We start from the raw sequence: 20,937 nt of genomic DNA, 5'->3' as shown, positions 1-20,937 counted from the left end.
CAAATCCTCTGGTCTGGCCTCTTCTGTTATGAGAAGAGCTTCTACCCCCCACTGTGTTATTACTTAACCAAATAAAAGCCAAAATGAAAAAAGCCATGTGTGAAAACTCCAGTAAGTACTCTACATGAATTTACTTTGTAGAATTACCTATTCCACCCATTACATGAAGTATAATTTCTTATAAATTATAATTAAATAACTTCTCTGCTTCAGTTCAGCAAGACTTGTGGGCATTTGTTTCTACACAGATCCATTAAAGGAAATGTACCAATATGTGGTGTCTTCTCCAGGTTCCCGGTGCTGGTCTTCATTAAGATTTACAGCTCCAGATGAGATGTCCGACTATGTTAATTACTCACACTTCTTGCGTGACGTCATCTCCCTCTCCAGCATGGGAGTGGGAGGTACTTATTGCGCAGGAGGCGTGAATAATTAACAGCCTGCAACGCCGGATATCGCTCTATATAGCTGCTCATTATAATTTTTTTTTTACAGCGATGTCATGTTAAGCTTAATGAAGTTCAGCGCCGGGATCCTGGAGAAGATGATGATAAGTAAGTATGTTAAGTTTAGTTTTACTACCACATTGTGGTAGATTTCCTTTAAGCTAATGCTTCAGCATTTCAATTGGACTGGACCTTTCCATCACTTTAATTCTTTTCTTTTTATTCATTCTGTTGAAGATTTGGTGGTGGATTTGGGATCATTTGCCAGCTGCTTGACACCGTTTCGGCCAAGCTTCAGCTGTTTGAAAGACTCACATTTGACTCTATACTTTATGTGGAGGAGTTCATGGTTGAAGCATGGTCAGCATTTATTTAGGTGCTGACAATTATATTGTCAGCATTAGAACAGCTGAGGAGAGGGCATTTACCTAATTACATTATTGCTCAGATTTGATATGATATGAATAACTCCCCACACTCGGGATTGGCTGTAGAGGAGCGAGGGGCGTCGCTAAGCCAAGTGATGGGTGTTTTCATATATTTGAAAAGGACACATGGAGGAGCTGTTTTCCAACGGTGGGGGGGGGGGGGGACTGCTCCTTTCCAGATACTCCCAGGGGACGAGTGCCTTGTCACACAACAGATGCTAATGAAAGGTACAATATAACATATCTTTTTTTCTGTAAAACCTATTTTTTACACAAAAACACTTTGGCAGTATATGAACTATGCTCTGTGGGGACTGGGGGAGTGCTAAAATGGGTCTCCTGGTGACAGGTTCCCTTTAACACCACGTGTGACCGCAGCCTCCCATGTGGTCATCTCCTAGACTAGAGTGCTTAAAAATGCAGGACACAGACTCAAAGCCAAAATTTGTGCCTGCCAGGGTCGGTAAAACTGAACATGTATCTCAAGAAAAAATACTTCCAAATGTCTCAATTATAAACCAAAGATAAAAAAATATGATACATGTCCCCCAATGAGCTAAAATCTGAAAAAGTAAATGAGCGCTACAGAAACTGTAATGATGCTATAACTTTTTTCTCTCTTATGAGTGGTACTGAAACAGAGTAGCTCAGTTCTGTACTGTTTAATTAAAACCTGACCATAGGGACAGGAAGTTGAGGGAAGGAGCATCAGGGATTCATTTTAAAGTAAATCTAAATCAAAGTCCAGCATGATAAACCAGGGATACTTACTCCTAGATTCAGGCACCATGACAGTGCTGCAGATTCATAGGCTGTTACAATGAGACTTGCTTTTCTCATTGTAACACCCATTGAAAAGACAGCACTTAGGTGCTCTGGAAACACCCATCAGAGGCCCTGAGTCTCATTGGCATAATTTTAGAAATTTACTTTGGAAGGAAGGAGGCCATGGATAACAAATATAGGAAGATTACCACATCCCAGTGTCTGGATCAATGAGTAAGTTCTCCTGGTTTATTTTAATGGATTTTGGTCCATCTTCCCCTGTAAGTAGGGGTGTGCCGCACTTCTTCCTATGGAGAGGCTCAGCCATCCTCCTCTCAAGCGCGCTGCCATGTACTCGCCCAGGAGCCTTAGTCGGACCTACAGTTATCTGACATTTATGGTATGTCTTGTGGATATGTGTCCAGTGAAAATATATATTTTTTGCAAATGATAGCTGAACCGCCTTATAACCATGTTTCTCATATAATATAATTTATATTTTTACATCTTATATTGGTTAACCCCCCTTAGTTTTGTTGACAGGAAGGTTAATAAAGAAATAATTTCTCTCCTTTCCTTCTATCATGGAGCAAAGTCTTTTTTCAGCACTAATGAAGTTTGTCAATATTACAGGCTATTTATATAATGGGGGACATTAATTATAGCCAGTGCTCCGTTCACATAGCGTATGATAATGGCACCCCCTACCCGATGTGGTGAAGAGGCTTAGACCTCTTGATGGATCTATTGGGTGGCTGCTCTGTCGGTAAAAGCAACCCCAGGTCGGGCCTCGCATAGTTTTGTGTAAAAACCTGGAAACATTTATTGGCGTGGTGGTGGCCTAGTCCACATTGCGAAATATGATGTCATTAACACTTGATTGTTCTGCATACAGCCAGGGGCAAACACTGCAAAAAGTCTGTTTTTTGACATGGCAAACACACAGCAATTCCACATTATGTGTCTCTGTTAAAATGGCCATTGATTTCAGTTTATTTTAAATAAGACCTGTAAGGTCTAAACCGACTACAAGTCCTTATGATCCTTAACATGCCGTGAAAAAAAACGCAAACACTTTTATACTCACCGAGATGTGAGTCTGATGAGGCATATCAGGCTCACATCAGAAGATCCCACGCTGGCGCCTCCTCTCCTGATGCGGCGAATTTAGCCAGGATAATGCCCAGACTTTACTGTGCATGCACTGTACTTACGGCACTTGCTCGGTGAAGCCAGGATGTACTACACTGGCTTCATTTTCTTTATCACACTGCCACTGAAAGGAGCAAGGGATGAGGTGAATTTAAAGATTTTATTTTTTTAATATGATTGCTTAAAAATACCAAATGGTAATTTGGGACACTTTCACTGGTCCCTAAGGACCCGTAGGTGGTTAAATGTCTCAAATCGCAATGACAGGTTCCCTTTAACCACTATGTGCACCAGGGCGTACTCCAAACACAGCGGGTGGCAAATGTATAACCCACCCCCCTGTGAAGTCATCGGCACCCTACAGTAACGAGACTTGTAGGCTTGCCATGAGTAATGATCACCAATAGCCTGCAGTATTGCTATATACTGCAATAAAGTAGTATTGCATTATATAGAATTAGCAGTTAGACCCTTAAGGGTTAAAGTACCCTGGAGGGTCTGACATAATGGTAAAAAAACCTCCAAAAATTAGCAATCAAATTAAATAAACAGTAAAAATCATAAAAATCATATGATTAGTATCGCCAAAAATCCCAAAATGCCAGGTCTATCAAAATATAAAAAAGATTATTCCTGGACGTGGACACCGTAATTGAAAATGGCGCCCAAATGTCCAAATCAGCATTTTTTCCCCATTTTCCCATCCATGAATATTTGAATAAAAAATTATCAGACAGTCATATAGGTCCCAAATTGATGTAAATTAATTTGGGACCTAAAAACCGCAAAAAATGACACCTTACATAGGTTCGTACACCAAAGTGTGAAAAAGTTATTGACCCAGAATTTGGCAAAATGGCAAATATTTTTTATGTACAAAAGATTTAAATTTTTAAAAAATCTATTAAAAACGAAACTATGTAAATTTGGTATCCCTGTGATGGTAATTTGGAGGGCAGAATAAACCCTTTAAAATAGAGCCCACACGAAAACATCCCAAATGTGTTTTCTTGTCAATTTCACTTCACTTGGAATTTTTTTTCCAGCTTTCCAGTATGGAAAAATTAGAACATTTTGAAGTTTGAAAATCAAGAATTTTTCCAAATTTTCACCAAATATCTGATTTTCTCATAAATAAATGCAAAATATACCACCAAAATTTTTCAACTAACATGAGGTACAAAGTGTCACGAGAAAATAGTTTTAAAATCACTTTGATATGTTAAAGCGTTCCGAAGTTATAACCACTTATAGTGACACAGGGCAGATTTGAAAAAATGGGCCGTGTCAGGAAGGTGAAAAGTGGCTTTGGCGTTAAGGGGTTAAATACCTGTGCAAGCAGTTTTGTCCGACAAAAGTGCACCGCAAGGCCCTTAGTAAATATGCCCCAATATGTTTGCTGACCCTAAACTCAGAAGATACCGGTCCTGGGGAAACCAAAATTGTGTACATCAGGACTGATAGAGACAGGTTCAAATTATATCTGTGAAATGCTGTAATTTTGTTAGTAACAGTGAACTAGAGAATGTGTTATTTTAAGAATCTTGTCTTTGTCGGACTACCCCTTTAAGGCCAGGGCTGCATACACCATTGTTACTAAGCATTTATCCACCAATTTGACAGGACCTTGATGCTATATTTCTCTACCATCTCTTCCCAGCGTTGCTATCCTAAGCTTTTGTTATCAGTGTCTTATTCAGGTCAGTGCACACATTATACATGTATGTAGTAATAAATAAATAAAATGCTTACCCTGACATTTAGTATGAATAACCCTGCGGAAGGCTTCCATTTGGTATTTGGTTTGTGGTTGTATTTCTGAACTGTATGAGTATTTACCACAGTAAATGAGAGAGATAAACCACGGTAATTAGTGTGGCTACAAAAAAAAAGAAATCAAAATGACAGACGTCAACATTATGAATATTCTGCACTTCACCGTACATGAACATAGTCCTGGCTGTATTGTAAGCAAGCATACCTAAACTGTAGTGCTTCTGTAAAGGCTAGCAAATTGTTTCCCTGAGTGCTATAAATGCTAGTTATGAGACTACAAGTCATTAAAATTCATGTAGAGCATACCACTATGGAATGCATTATTCTCTGCTTTGCCTGTTTATGCTTGGGCAGAAATGCCTGTATAAAAATTAGTTTAACGAACTTCATAAATAATACAGAGCAAAGCCTTTTGCATGTGGTCAAGATGTGCATTTATTAATGAATTGTTGTAATGAATGGCTCAACAGAAGTCCTCTGTTACACGGCACTGTGTCAAGTAACAATGTACTTTGTTACAGAACTGGTGGGAAAGTACACAAGCTTTACGAACCATTAATCTTTCAGAAACTATCCAAAAACTAATTGCTTGGGTGTTGTTTCATCTCTTTTTATCTTGTCACACACTACTTCTTTCAGGATCAGGACTGAATGAAGATATGGGTCAGATATAGAGGTCAAAGCTTTGATACTAATATTTTGATAAATTTGTTCCTCCTATTATAGTGTAAAATAGGATAAAAGTAAATGATAGGTATATTAGTAAAAATAGATTATTCTAATTAATAGTTACTTTCTAATCCTGTAATGATGTTACAGTATATTTTTCAGTGCTGTGCAAAGGAATGATCTAGTCAGAAATATATGTCATTAATAGAGATGCTCGTTCGAGCATTAGCGTACTCGAAACTGCTCGTTGCTCGGGCGAATACTTTGCCCGCTCGAGAAAATGGCATCTCCCGCCGTTGTGATTTTGGCGGCCAGAAACAGAGCCAATCACAAGCCAGGACACTCTGCACTCCACCCAACATGACGTGGTACCCTTACACGTCGATAGCAGTGGTTGGCTGGCCTGATCAGGTGACCCTGGAATAGACTAGCCCCTGCCCACGCTGCTCGGATCATTCTCTGTCTGGATGCCGCTAGGGAGAGAGCTGCTGCTGGTTAGGGAAAGCGTTAGGGTGTTCTATTAGAATAGTGTTAGGCAGGAGTGATTCTACAAGAACCCAACAGCCCTTCTTAGGGCAGCAATAACGTTTTATTTTACTTTTTTTTGGTTTGCCTGTGGCTGGGCTTGCTGCCATTAGTAGTGCAGCTAGTACCATATTGTGAGTAATTTGCAGGGGGACTTGCGACTGTTGTGTTTAGCTCTTAGTGACACACATATCCACCTCAAACACCGAAGTGGGACAATTTATTAGGGGTTTGATTTGAATTAGGCAGAGTCTGCTGATTTTTTTTTTTTTACGTTTATTTCTTTTTATAACTCAAAGTCATCTGGCAAAGCAGTGTGCTTTCAGTGTAGGCTAGAAAATAGCCAGAGGAGAACCCCAACGGCTTATTTAGGCCTACAATAGCGTTATATTTTCCTTTTTTTTGGTTTGCTTGTGGCTGGGCTTGCTGCCATTAGTAGTGCAGCTAGTACCATATTGTGAGTAATTTGCAGGGAGACTTGTGACCGTTGTGTTTAGCCCTTAGTGACACACATATCCACCTAAAACACCGAAGTGGGACAATTTATTAGGGGTTTGAATTGAATTAGGCACAGTCTGCTGATTTTTTTTTTTTTACGTTTATTTCTTTTTATAACTCAAAGTCATCAGGCACAGCACAAAATCCAGTTGTGTGCTGTCAGTGTAGGTTAGAAACTAGCTATAGCAATAGCATAGCATCATTTTGTTTAAAAAAACAAACAAACAAAAAAAAATTTAAAGTTTACACTTTAAGTTTAAACCCGAGGGCTAGGGGTAGAGGAAGAGGGCGTGAACGTGGGTGTCCAACTACTGCAGGGGTCAGAGGCCGTGGTCCTGGGCGGGGTGAGACACCACCTGCTGATGACGGAGCAGGGGAACGCCGCAGAGCTACACTCCCTAGGTTCATCATGTCTCAAGTTACTGGGACTCGTGGTAGAGCACTGTTGAGGCCAGAACAGTGCGAAGAGGTGATGTCGTGGATTGCCGACAATGCTTCTAGCCATTTGTCCACCAGTCAGTCTTCCATGCAGTCCACCCATGTCACCGAAATCAGCATTCCTCCAGCTCCTCCACCTCAGCCTCCTGAGGAACTGTTTTCTGGACCCTTCCCACAGTCACAAACCACTTGTCCGGTTGCTGCTGAGCTATTTTCCGATGCCCAGGTTTTCCACCGGTCGCAGTCTGTGGGTGATGATCACATTATTGACGTAGTGGAAGAAGTGTGTAAAGAGGTGTCGGACGATGAGGAGACACGGTTGTCAGACAGTGGTGAAGTTGTTGTCAGGGCAGGAAGTCCGAGGGGGGAGCAGACTGAGGGATCGGAGGATGATGAGGTGACAGACCCAAGCTGGGTTGATAGGTCGGGTGAACACAGTGCTTCTGAGATGGAGGCAAGTCCTATAGCAGAACAGGTTGGAAGAGGCAGTGGTGGGGCCAGACGGAGAGGCAGGGCCAGAGCTGGTGCATCAGTGCCAAATGTTGCCCGTAGTCAAGCTCCCGTGGTGAGGGCTAGATTTTCAGAAGTCTGGAGGTTCTTTAAAGAAACACCGGATGACCGACGGACTGTGGTGTGCAACCTGTGCCAAACCAGGATCAGCAGGGGTTCCACCACTACCAGCTTAACTACCACCAGTATGCGCAGGCATATGAATGCTAAACACCCCACTCAATGGCACCAAGCCCGTTCACCTCCGGCCGGGCACACCACTGCTCCTTCCCCTGTGTCATCTACTAGTCAGCCCCCTGCCCAGGACCCCGGCCCAAAAACCTCCCGTGTGAAAACCCCATCTTCGCCTCCACGATCCTCCACAGCATCCACCAGCGTTCAGCTCTCCATACCCCAGACGCTGGAGCGCAAAAGGAAGTATAGTGCAAGCCACCCACACGCCCAAGCCCTCAACGAACGTCCACATCTCCAAACTGCTTAGCCTGGAGATGCTGCCCTATAGGGTGGTAGAGACCGAGGCCTTTCGAAACCTCATGGCGGCGGCTGCCCCTTGGTATTCGGTCCCCAGCCGCCACTACTTTTCCCGATGTGCCGTCCCAGCCCTGCACAAGCATGTCTCAGACAACATCATCCGTGCCCTGACCAACGCCGTTTCTGACAAGGTCCACCTGACCACGGACACGTAGACGAGTGCTGCCGGGAAGGGCCACTATATATCGCTGACGGCACATTGGGTTAACTTGGTGGAGGCTGGGTCCGAGTCTGACCCTGGGGATGGTCATATACTGCCGACGCCGAGGATTGCGGGGCCTACCTCGGTCCAGGTCTCAAAGGCCTACTATGCCTCCTCCTGCGAAACCATCGAGTGGGCATGGCGCCATCAGTCGGTAGCTCTAGGCACTGCAGCAGTGCCATCGCTAAGCGACAGCAGGCGGTGCTCAAACCTAGGCGATGAAAGGCACACCGCCCAAGAGCTATTACACGGCGCAGACTGATCTGTGGCTGGCACCGCTGAACCAGGCATGGTTGTGTGTGACAACGGCCGTAACCTGGTGGCGGCTCTGCAACTCGGCAGACTGACACATGTGCCATGCCTGGCCCATGTGTTAAATCTCATAGTTCAGCGTTTCCTCAAGACATACCCCAATCTGTCTGATTTGCTCACGAAGGTGCGCCGCATCTGTGCGCATTTCAGGAAGTCCAGCACAGATGCTGCCACTCTCAGGGCAGCGCAGCGTCGCCTCCAGCTGCCCGCTCACCGACTGTTGTGCGACGTGCCCACGAGGTGGAATTCAACATTAACCATGTTATCCAGAGTTTACCAGCGCAGAGCGATTGTAGACTGCCAGATGTCAACTTCCACCAGAACTGGTAGTCAGGTCAGTCAGCTTCCTCAAGTCTACAATGAGGAGTGGACGTGGATGTCTGATACCTGTCAGGTGCTGAGTAACTTTGAGGAGTCAACACAGATGGTCAGTGGCGATGCCGCCATCATCAGCCTCACCATCCCGCTGCTTGGCCTGTTGAAAAACTCTCTGGTCAGCATGAAGTCGGAAGCTTTGCACTCGTCACAAGAGACGGGGGAAGAAGAGGGGAGCATTGCTCAGTCCTTCACTGTTCAGCGTGTATGGGCAGAAGAAGAGGAGTTGGAGGAGGAGGAAATGGACAGTCGGGCCAGTGAGGGGAGTGAATTGTTGCGCGTTGGGACTCTGGCGCATATGGCAGATTTCATGCTAGGTTGTCTATCCCGTGACCCTCACGTTCAAAGAATTTATTCCAGCACCGATTACTGGGCATTCACTCTCCTGGACCCACGGTACAAGCAAAATCTTTCCACTCTCATCCCTGGAGAGGAAAGGAGTGTGAGAATGCATGAATACCAGCAGGCCCTGGTGCACAAGCTGAAACAGTATTTCCCTTCTGACAGCGCTAGAGGCAGAGGGTGTACTTCTGGGGGACAAGTCGCGAGGGAGAGTAGGCGAGCAAGCAGCTTGTCCAGCACTGGCAGGGGTACGCTTTACAAGGCCTTTGCCAGTTTTATGTCACCCCAGCAAGACACTGTCACCTGTCCCCAGTCTTGGCAGAGTAGGGCTGATCTTTACAGAAAGATGGTGAGGGAGTACGTAGCTGACCATACCATCGTCCTAAATGATCACACAGCTGCCTACAACTACTGGGTTTCAAAGCTGGACATGTTTCACCAGATACATAGTGGAACTCGGCCCATCTGGCCCAGCTGGAGACCTGAAGTTGCAATGATAGCAGCGCAATATGGATGCCCCATAATGTCGCTCTTAATCATGGAACCATTTCCGAAAAAACAATTAAAAATAGAACCACTATGCTATTCCATTATTCCTAGGTGAAATATTCAAACGACCCGGCCTGCTTTGAAAATTATAATTTTTTCAAAGTAAACGCTTCTGGCCCCCAGGCCCATTTTGGGTGGGGAGGAGCCGAGAGACAGGGGCTTGGACAGGCAAAAGCTCGCCTGGCAGTGGACCGCCAGCTCCATCCCAAGATTAGGCAGCCTCAGAGGCATCCATGCATGCTGCCCCTGCTGTTTCCTGTCCATTTTGCCTCCACAATCCTCTACAGCGTCCACCAATGTCTCCATGCGCAACTTTCAACTCTCTATACCCCAGACGCTGGAGCACAAGAGGATATGCAGCACATCATCCCCTTATCAAACAAGCTGTGTCAGGCAGAATTTTAAGGTGTTTCACCAGATACATAGTGGAACTCGGCCCATCTGTCGCCGTCATGCTGGAGACCTGAAGTTGCAATCATAGCAGCGCAATATGAATGCCCCATACTGTCGCTCTTAATCATGGAAGTCGTCTCCATGGCTACCTCAACATGTTGTCCCCTTATCAAAAGAGCTGTGTCAGGCTCATTTTTCAGGTGTTTCACCAGATATGTTATGGAACTTGGTCACTATGTCGCCACCATGCTGTGTTATCGACTAAATATACCATCAACCTTTTATTCACATAGGAAATCATTTCAGCGCTTCTTGCTCACCTCCTTTGGTGAAGCCTGAGTCCATTTAGGGTATGTCGCCATGACATTCTCTAGCCTGCCACTGCTGCCGCTGCCTCTCCATGCCGTCCCGTATAGTGTCAGGGTGAATTATTGCATGTTTTAGATGCTATCTAGCCTCATTCGGTCACTCTGTCATGGCCATGCTGTTGCCCATAATTTTGGCATAATGGTACGATTAAGCAGCCTCAGAGGCATCCATGCATGCTGCCCCTGTTGTTTCCTGTCCATTTCCATGGTGTTTCCATCCTTTTCTGAGGTTCCCAGGTGTTTGGCCAAGCTTCCCTGTGCAGAGCCTTGGTCCCCTTGAAAAATGCTCGAGTCTCCCATTGACTTCAATGGGGCTCGTTATTCGAGACGAGCACTCGAGCATCGGGAAAAGTTTGTCTCGAATAACGAGTACCCGAGCATTTTAGTGCTCGTTCATCTCTAGTCATTAACCATGGAATGTTCTCCATAAAACCAGAAGCAAACACAGAAAAGAGTTTGGTTTTTGACATGACTAACTCATAGCAATCAGGATTATCTGTCTCTTGTCTAAAGGTGATACCATGAGGGGAATATATCAATGCGTCGCAGGTCTGCCAGTGAAGGTCAGATAACGATAGTTTTTTCTTGGCCAGATGTATCACTGTGATGTTAAATTATGGCTCAGTTTAAAACTGTCGTGTTCTACTTTACACACCCTTAGAGTTGGTCTAAACTTGTATACCACAATGTGGCACAGTGTCTTCATTTTTTGGCGCACAGCCTATTTTCCTACCCTACCACGCGCCGTTAAAACAGGCCATGCCACTTAGTCTGACAAGTCGGAAATCTGCCACTTAAGAGGGGCGAGCGCACACACTTATGAGACTTCCCGAGAGTCGTGTGACGTCACCAGTTCACAGGTATACAGGTATGATAGCACACAGTAGGTGTGCATAATTAGAAACTGAAAAAGTGCTGGGCCTCCTCTGTGACGCCCACAGGAATGGTGCTAATTAGCATATTTCAAAAAGACACGTTTTTAGCGTGGTACAGGTGTTTCAGGCCTAATAAAGATATGTCCTGGAGTCCAGGAAGAACTGCAGGCCAGTAAGCGTATTTAGTTTAAATCGTGTTTACCCAGGTTGTAGATTTCCTTTAAACTGCTGTAAGGCCCCACCTGCACAGTATAACTGATCTGTTAAAATGTCCATTGATTTCAGTTTACTTTAAATGGCTTCTATTGTTGTCTGTTTGCACCACATTTCTTAGGCTTACAATATGTGAGACAGAAAGAATAGTGTTGCATCTTTCATCTGATTTATTACTCATATAACAGAAGCCTAAAGGAAGTGGTGCAGACAATACAGAAGGTCCAAACCCCATGTGAACTTGGCCTATATCTTTGAATAATTTCTAGTAACATGTTTTTTGTAAGACAACATGAAGTTTTCATTGATATTATTTTGTGTACTGTATGACATCTTAATGCCTTTTATATTTCAATTTTTATGGTGCCTCAATGTTGAAAAAGTGAATTTTAGGATTACCTATGAATATCTTGTACTTCCTGTAGACTGTAATGACTGTCATGCCTGTGCAGAGTTCATTAAACAGGACTCCAGGCCTCTTGTACTCCCAGGCAGCTCAGGACCCTGGAAGGAAGCTACAATGATAATCCAAACTTCTCCTTTTTACTGTATCGGTGTCCTCTGGTGCCTATACGATTTAAACCTGTGACAGAGCAGGGAGTAATAAGTTAATGCCTAAATTGTTGCATTGGCAAAAATTTGTGGGTTTTGGTTGCAGATTGGGCACTCGGTGTCTAAAAGGTTTGCCATCACTGGCTTAGAGTTTACCGCTTTCACAGTGCGCCCCAAATGACACATCTACTTCATTCTTTAGGTCAGTGGGACCATGGGATACCAAATTTGTATAGGTTATATAATGTTTTCATACATTTACAAAAATTAAAACCTCCTGTACAAAAAAATTCTTCATTCTGCCTTCTGGCGCTAATAACTTTTTCATACTTTGAGCTATGGGTGGTGTTATTTTATGTGATTTTTAAGGACATTTTCAATGCTACCATTTTTAGGACTCTGCAGCTTTTTGAACACTTTTTATTTCATTTTTACATTTTTCAAAATGGCAAAAAAGAGGTATTTTTTACTTTGGCCACTATTTTCCATTATGTGGTTAAACACTGTGAAAAACCATTTTTATATTTTGATACATTTATGTTTATGGTTTTTACTGTTTGCTTATATTTATGACTTTTATGACTTTTAGGGAAAAGGGGGAAATGACCAGCTGTGACTGGGATTCTGATCAGAGCTGTGCTGGGTCTAATTAGACTCAGCAGCTCTGATTAACCCCTTTAGACTCGGCGGTGACCGCCGAGTTTATGGAGCTGACGGCCGCGCCGCCTCTGTTCCTTTATGTATCTCGCTCATTTAGCACACAATGCTGTGAGGAGCAGAGAAGGGAGAAGCACTAATGAACTGATAGTGTCTCCGACAGCCGGAGATTGGGTCCTGCTCCAGCGGCTAGCCTGGGAGCAACGGAAAACTGCAGCCAAGACAACGCTGCAGACTTGGGACCTGCGCCCGCTGATGTCTAAAGTCAACGAGCGGTCCGACAAGAGTTAATAAGATAAAACTGTTCCTGGCTGTTGGTTTATGATAGGTGCTACACATAATTTTCTCCCCTTTGGGTTCTATTTGTAGATCTAAAAATTAGCCAATACGATAGGGTGGCCGGGAGGGTTGTTGGCATCCTTATGGATCTTAGGAATGCAGTAGAAGACAGGAATCCTATCATGTTGACGCATAAAGAAATCATATTCTGGTTTCGACAGTATTCCTATCTCCCTTGCTGCTTCTTATAAAATTTCTGATCGATTTCTGAATTGGACTGTTGTGTCCCCATCTAACTTTTTATATACTTTTTGATCTTCCAGCAGTCTAGTACACTCAGCTACATATTTTGTTTTAGTCTAGAATCACTATTTCACTCGATTTTGTGTTTGTGAATTGAAATGTCCACTCGGTTGGGGATGTTTGTCGTATTCTTGTGAAGAATGCTTATAATTCCCATAATTGGAAACCCTCCTCATCAAATGTGTCTCTAAGGTTTGTTTTAATGTTTTGTGTCATGTCTAGTACTTTGTGTGTCACCCACTTGTTTTTTTCAGCCACTCTCAGTGCTACCTGACTTTATAAATGTCATTTAAGCTGGCATACTCTCATAATTTTAAACCATGGCCAGAGCGATTTCACTAGAAACTTAAAAGTCGACCACCGCTTCTTTTATTTCGGAATGGGTTGCTGGAGTTACCACACTGTGAAACGGTTGGATAGACTTGTGCAGGACCAGTCCTGACTGGTTAAGAGTCCTCTGCCTAGTCAAATGATACAAAGTGATAGGATACGATATTACTTTATTGATCCCATTTGTGTGTGTAAGGGGGGGGATTCTTTCATAAACAGTGCTCAAGAATATTGCTCCAATCAGGTAGGGAAACTGATACGGTTACATACACATTATATCAGCTCAATAACTACAGACTACATACTATAATAGTAATAATTCTTAATATAGTGCACACATATTACACATGGCTGCACAGAGCTTGCCAAATTGATCCCTGTCGGGGGGTTCTTGGTCAATCAGGCGGGATGGAGGATCCTTGGTCGATCCGTCAGGATGGCGGCTCCTCAGCTGCTTTGGCGGGATGGTGGATCCTCAGTTGTTGGTAGGATGCCCGACTACAGGTGCCTAGAGCCTCAAGGCTGGGTGTGCAGGGAAGCCTCCGGACCCATGATGCTGCGCCTTCTCCAGCCACCGGCTGTTGATCCTCCACCGCATAAATCTGTGTCTGGGTCCCCAAGTCTCCTCTGGGATGCGGTTTGTGCCAAGGTGAATAAGCCAAGGGTCCGGTAGAAGCTGGGTGGGATAGGAGGGGAAACAGGAAAATAAGAGAAAGGAGGGAGGAAAGTGCCACCAATCATGGCGCCATCTTGGCCAATGATAGGTCTTTTGGAGCCTGAACTCTGTAAATAGATCTCTGATTCCAATCCTTGCCTTTTTCTTCACTTTGTGTGCATTAAACCATGCTATAGCCAGATAAGTTTTCTACCCCTGTGCCTTATTTTCCTTTATTTCTTTTTTAATTACGATAAAAGAAAGCACTAAGATATAAAGATCTATCATATGAAAGAGCCCTAAGTGAATTTATTTTACACTGATACAGAGAAAGCTCATCAGCTGAGTAAGCAGAAAAGGTCAGGTTCAGCTTTTAGCTTCTGAACAAATGGCCCACATCCACTAACAAAGAGATTTAGAATTTTATTAGAAAGTGAAACAAAGTCCTTTCAACATCTGTAAAACATTTTATTTAACACTCATTATTATAACAACAACAATAATAATAACACCATCATATTCTGCAGCACTTTACAACTCATCAGGTACATAAAGAATACATAGAATATTTGAAACCGAAAATGTTTCTATTAACCGGTTCGCGACCGCCCGCCGTGTATTCACGGCGGCGGTCGCGTCGCGCTGCATGGAGAGGGCTCACGGGCTGAGCCCTCTCCATAGCCGGTAAGTCTTTGCTGCATATTGCTAGCACCGATCGCGGGTGTTTTTACAGCGTGGGCTGCCGGCAAAGCTGCCGGCAGCCTCAAACAGATAGCGGCGCATGGGCGCCGCCATCTTACCTGGGATCGCCGCTCCCCGTGACGTCATCGGGGGGCGGCGATCCATCTCCATGGTAGCCTCGGGTCTTCCGAAGACCCGAGGCTATTTCGTTTTAACCCCTTCATTACAATGTGCTGATAGCACATTGTAATGAATGAGTTAGAAAATCCCCATATACTGCCATACTGTAGTATGGCAGTATATGATAGGATCGATCAGACAACCTAGGGTTAAAGTACCCTAGGGAGTCTGAAAAATAGTATGAATAAAAAAAAAAAAATTATAATAAAAAAACCTAAAATTTCAAATCACCCCCCTTTCCCTAGAACTGACATAAATATAAATAAACAGTAAAAATCATAAACACATCAGGTATCAACGTGTCCGAAAATGCCCGATCTATCAAAATATGATAACGGTTTTTCAATGCGTTTAACCCCGTAACGGAAAATAGCGCCCAAAGTCGAAAATGGCACTTTTTTGCCATTTTGAAAAATCTAAAAAAATCTATAAAAAGGGATCAAAAGGTCGTACAGTCCTAAAAATGATATCATTGAAAATATTATCAAATTTCGCAAAAAATGACACCACCCACAGCTCCGTACACCAAAGTATAAAAAAGATATTAGCGCCAGAAGTTGGCAAAATCAAAAAAATTATTTTTGTACAGGAGGTTTTAATTTTTGTAAATGTATGAAAACATTATAAAACCTATACAAATTTGGTATCCCCTTAATCGTACCGACCCAAAGAATAAAGTAGACATGTCATTTGGGGCGCTCAGCGAAAGACGTAATATCCAAGCCCACAAGAAAATGGCGCAAATGCGTTTTTTCACCATTTTCATTGCATTTGGAATTTTTTTCCCGCTTCCGAGTACATGGCATGGAATATTTAATACCATCATTATGAAGTGCAATTTGTTACGCAGAAAACAAGCCGTCACACAGCTCTTTACGTGTAAAAATAAAAAAGTTATAGATTTTTGAAGGTGGGGAGTGAAAAATGGACATGAAAAAACAGGAAAGGGCCCGGTCCTTAACCGGTTAAAAACGCCAGCCGCCGGGCTTCCACAGTCACCAGACCTGAACCCAATCGAGATGGTTTGGGGTGAGCTGGACCACAGAGTGAGGGCAAAAGGGCCAACCAGTGCTGAGTATCTCTGGGAATTCCTTCCAGACTGTTGGAAAACCATTTCAGGTGGCTACCCCTTTGTGTGAAAAGCAGTAATCAAAGCAAAAGGCGGTTGCTTTGAAGAATCCAGAATATTAGTTTACAAACTTTTGGTCTGTACTGTATATTTCAGTAACTTGAATTTTTATGTAACCGAACAGAACATCCAAAAAACTGGGAAGTGATGGCTGAAAGAAAGAGGGGGGAGACATTGATAGTTAATTCTGAACCTCTGGATCATGGAAATCATTATAAACCATTTGGATAAGATGCTTTGCTTAGCATATTAATTATATTTCATTAGCAAAATAATCTGCCAGAGAAAATCCCTTAGGTAACATGAGCAGCATTTACTTTATACAAGAAATGATTCAATCCATAACAAGAAAATGTCCATTGTGCTAATGACATATAGCATTCTTCATTCCTCTGTATGACATGCCATATAGTGCTCAATAATTACACTTCTCTAAACTTCCTCAAAGGAGAAAACAGGTAATAATGTTATAAATGACCTTTTTTTGAATATGCTGGGTAGAATTAACATTTGGTCTGATTTGGTCTCATTTTCTAGCAAACAAAACAAATGTTTTTTTGTTTTATATGTGATTTATATTTTATATTATAAAATATAATATTAAACAAATGATCATTGGTACTTGATCATCAGAATAGAAGATCATTTAATCCACTGACATATAAGAGAAACTTCATTGTCCATCAACCAGACACAGGTGACCCCTTTATTTCACACTTCTGTCTAATTTGACTTAAAGGGAACCTGTCACCAAATTTCATTAATTAGCCTATTGACAGGTTCCCGTAGAACTATACTAAATTGTTCCCATCCTGTTTTAAGCTAAAAAAAAATGAATAGCTCCTATCCCAATAAAATTTACTTTATAAGATTATCTGGCATCCTGCAAGAAAGAGGAGCAGTGAGTCCCAAGGGCATGTATTATTTATGTGAGGCAATGTATCTCTTATCTTATGTCTGTTGGCAAATCCCTCTTTCCCCTCCCAGCAGATATGAGGTGAGACACACCCTGCCTCAAATGAATTACATGCTCCCTTCAGACTTGTTGCTCCTTTAGGCATTTTTTATTATATATATTTTTTCTATCTTAAAACAGTGTGATCCCAAGTTAGTACATTGCTATGAGAACTTGTTATTAGGCTTATTGGTGAAAATCTAGTGACCAATTCTTTTTAAGGTGTACTGTTGAATACTATTACCAGTCATATGGTTATGTTTTGTCCAAAGTTTGTATATCTGCCCAAAAGACATAAAAAATAAGGGCATAGCAGTGGATATATACATGTTTACAAAAGATGTATAACACATAAAGGTAGAATGGTCAGATTGTGGTAAAACTTGCATGCAGTTACTTAGTATAGAGATGTAAGTGATTATATGTGTGGTCTAAACAAAAACTGTTTCTTAAGTACCCTTGAAAATATTTTGCCCAATTAACAGACTTTTACAAGTAGCACATCATTGGACGAAGAGAGATTGGACAGTCTGTTTTGGAGAACTGTCAATCATCTGGGCAGTTCTGAACTTAGATGAAAAGGGATGCACACACACAGAAAATAGGTTTTGCATGTCCAAGAAAGATCACCAGTAGTGAGGATTTGCTTGTTCCACCAACAAGGCATTTTCATTGTCCACCATTCAGGTACAGGTGGAAACTCGTTACTCACCACTGTTTTGACTAACTTAGCAAAAGGAAATTTGGTGTCACAGCACTGCAAACCCTGTTGTTATTGGGAAGAAACTCTTGGCTAATTTAACATTCCCAATTATACCAAAATTTTATCCAGGGAATGCAATTTAATTGATCCAATTGTGACCAATTGTATTTGCCTAAATTCTTAACCAGTCTGGACTGGAGAACATTGTATTTATACTCTTGATTTTCTGACTCATACTCTGATATTTTTTTTAATCATTGCAGTGTTTTACTGTACTAAGCGGAAAGCTGATTCATTTTAGTTTGATGTTTAAGAATACATAATCATATAAGAAAAGTTTCCAGCTAACTGTATAGGCTGTCCTACACCCAACCAATCTATTTATTTAAATTTGGCCAAGTATTTATACAAGCAAGTTTATTTATGCAACATTTACTAGTCATTCAGTGACCCCCTGAACATCTGAGACATCTATACAATAGATGTCTATTGTATAAAATGGCAGACCCCTGACTTAACTGCCATGATTATTGCACAGATTGCAACAGTTCAGCTGATAGGTGAACTGCCCAGCAGCTGAACAATAAAGGGCAAATATGTGTCATGACAGCTGGGTACCTCTCACAGGCTTCACCCAAGACTTCCTAGCAGAGCCTGAATGAGGCAAGCTATAATAGAATAGCAGTATCTACACAATATACTTGAATATATTTTCAAAAATTTTAGACAGCTTTGAAGTAAGGTGATAAAATTGGTTGCACTTTGAAACTACAAACTCACCGTCTCACACGATAGTAACAGAATAATTCACGGTGAATTAATTGCCATGTTATATTTACAGTGTTAATTCATTATGAACATTAATTAGAACAGAAAGTGTAACATCAGACAGTGTGTGGAGTAAGGAAAAGCATATGTTTCTATGGAGGCATTTGCATACAATACTAGGGGAGGAAAATACTGGTGTCTTTGATGTTGTAATTTGGGGCAAAATTATTGAATCTCACACATTTTGAATAATCTTTTAAGCAGAGTTCTGATTTAAGAAGCTATTCCACTTTTACGCTTACTCGACCATTGCAATGACTTTTTAAAAATCTGGCATTAGCTTAACTTTCGCAGGTGAACTGTACCTAGTTTCCGCCTACTTTTCAAAAGTGAAATGAGTGCAACATTGAAAATGTACAAATAAGTTCAAAAAGTTGCAAAACTGTATTTTGTACCCGTGTTAGTTATAAGTTACGTAAAACATATATACTCAAAGCTTCATTAGGTTATTGTCTTTTATTTTTGTCCTTCTATTGGCAAGGATAGCTGCTGACATAGTGATCAGCTGCTTTATATAGGCCTGGCCAACAAAACATCTGGTTCTAGTGGAAGAAGTTTTGACAACCAGAATCTGCCCTTGCAGCTGCCACTTATAGTGGAATTGTGTTTTCACATTTTAGCCATTCAAACCAATAGTTTTAGATCATTGCATCTTTTGGAACATTTCCTGGCGGAACAGTTTCATTTACGCTATGACATATTAATGATTAAGAACTTTCTCACTGTTTTCTTTAACTTTTCCAAATACTTGAATGCATACATGACAACTGGACATGAATCATGTGTACCATTTTATAGCCCTCTCCTTTCAACACATTTGAATATGATATAAGATTTACAACTTATTTCTACAGTTGATGTAAGTTGACATTTATATTTGTTTGTGTTTCAGGTGGCCTCGCTTGGAGTTACTACATTTACATTATGTGCCCTTTGCATTGACCGTTTCCGTGCTGCCACTAATGTACAGATGTATTATGAAATGATTGAGAATTGCACATCAACAACTGCCAAGCTAGCTGTTATTTGGGTGGGTGCTCTTCTTTTAGCATTGCCGGAGGTGGTCCTACGCCAATTAACCAAGGATGAGTCAGCACTGAGTGTCAACACTATAAGTGAGCGTTGCGTTGTCAAGATTTCCACAGATCTTCCAGATACCATCTATGTTTTGGCCCTTACCTATGATGGCGCTAGATTATGGTGGTACTTTGGCTGTTATTTTTGTTTACCCACCCTTTTCACAATAACATGTTCATTGGTAACAGCAAGAAAAATCAGAAGAGCGGAGAAAGCTTGCACAAGAGGTAACAAACGTCAGATTCAGCTTGAAAGCCAAATGAACTGTACTGTAGTAGCCCTTACAATTTTGTATGGTTTTTGTATAATTCCTGAAAATGTCTGTAACATTGTAACAGCTTATATGTCCACTAGTGTCTCCAGACAGACCTTGGATCTTCTTCATTTGATCAGTCAGTTTCTTTTGTTCTTTAAATCATGTGTCACCCCCGTCCTTCTGTTTTGCCTTTGCAAGCCATTTAGCCGTGCGTTCATGGAATGCTGTTGTTGCTGTTGTGATGAATGCATTCAGAAGTCCTCAACAGCAACCAGCGATGATAATGACAATGAATATACAACAGAGCTAGAACTTTCCCCTTTCAGTACCATACGTCGTGAAATGTCCACTTTTGCTTCAGTTGGAACTCACTGCTGAATATAGGTCAGATTTCACTTTCTTTGTAAATACTCTGTGATACACATTTGAAATAATTTTTAGTTCATGACTTTTTAATGAAACATTCGACTTGTGTAAGAACAATTTTGGTATCTTCTGTATATTTATTTTGTTCTAGTTCTCCTAACAGGGTATTTTTCAGAGAAACAATTAACACGTTTCTGCACCTTAATTAGGTAGTTGTTAGCATTTTTGATAATCACGACTGGTAACTTTTTAAAATATTATATATAAAACTAGGTAAAATTATTATACTCCAAGGTGGTTTGCACTGAAATAAAATATTGTAATGTTTTGTTTACTTTAACATTTCCAAAATTAGATGTTGAATAAATTTTATTTTGTTTTTATGAAATATACTTGCTTGTTTTATTTACATCCATACGACTCTGGTATTGTATTGGTTGGGTAATGTATCAATATTTTATGCATTGATACCAATGTCCCTGAATCTATAGATCATGTCATTTCTTTATAGTGTCATTTGCTGTTATTTGACAAATTTAAAGCCATTATGCCTATTTCTGTGTAGGTCCAACTCAGTCCACGAGAATAGCTCTGACCTATCAAGACCCATACTCTGCAA

General features: G+C 41.6%; 1 protein-coding gene across 1 annotated transcript in view; it reads left to right on the top strand.

Annotated features, from left to right (window-relative positions):
• The window catches only part of GPR37 (G protein-coupled receptor 37), a 34,578-nt gene extending 13,870 nt beyond the window's left edge, over positions 1–20,708 (top strand). Inside the window, exon 2 of the mRNA XM_072147028.1 lies at positions 19,512–20,708. Coding sequence (XP_072003129.1) covers positions 19,512–20,330 — 819 coding nt within the window. The 3' untranslated portion in view covers positions 20,331–20,708. The remainder of the gene's footprint in view (positions 1–19,511) is intronic.
• The last annotated feature ends 229 nt before the right edge of the window (positions 20,709–20,937 follow it).

The sequence above is a fragment of the Engystomops pustulosus genome, chromosome 4 (assembly GCF_040894005.1).
Source record: "Engystomops pustulosus chromosome 4, aEngPut4.maternal, whole genome shotgun sequence".
Taxonomy (NCBI): domain Eukaryota; kingdom Metazoa; phylum Chordata; class Amphibia; order Anura; family Leptodactylidae; genus Engystomops; species Engystomops pustulosus.
Note: the sequence above shows the minus strand (reverse complement) of the source record. Positions and strands in the feature narration are given on the sequence as shown.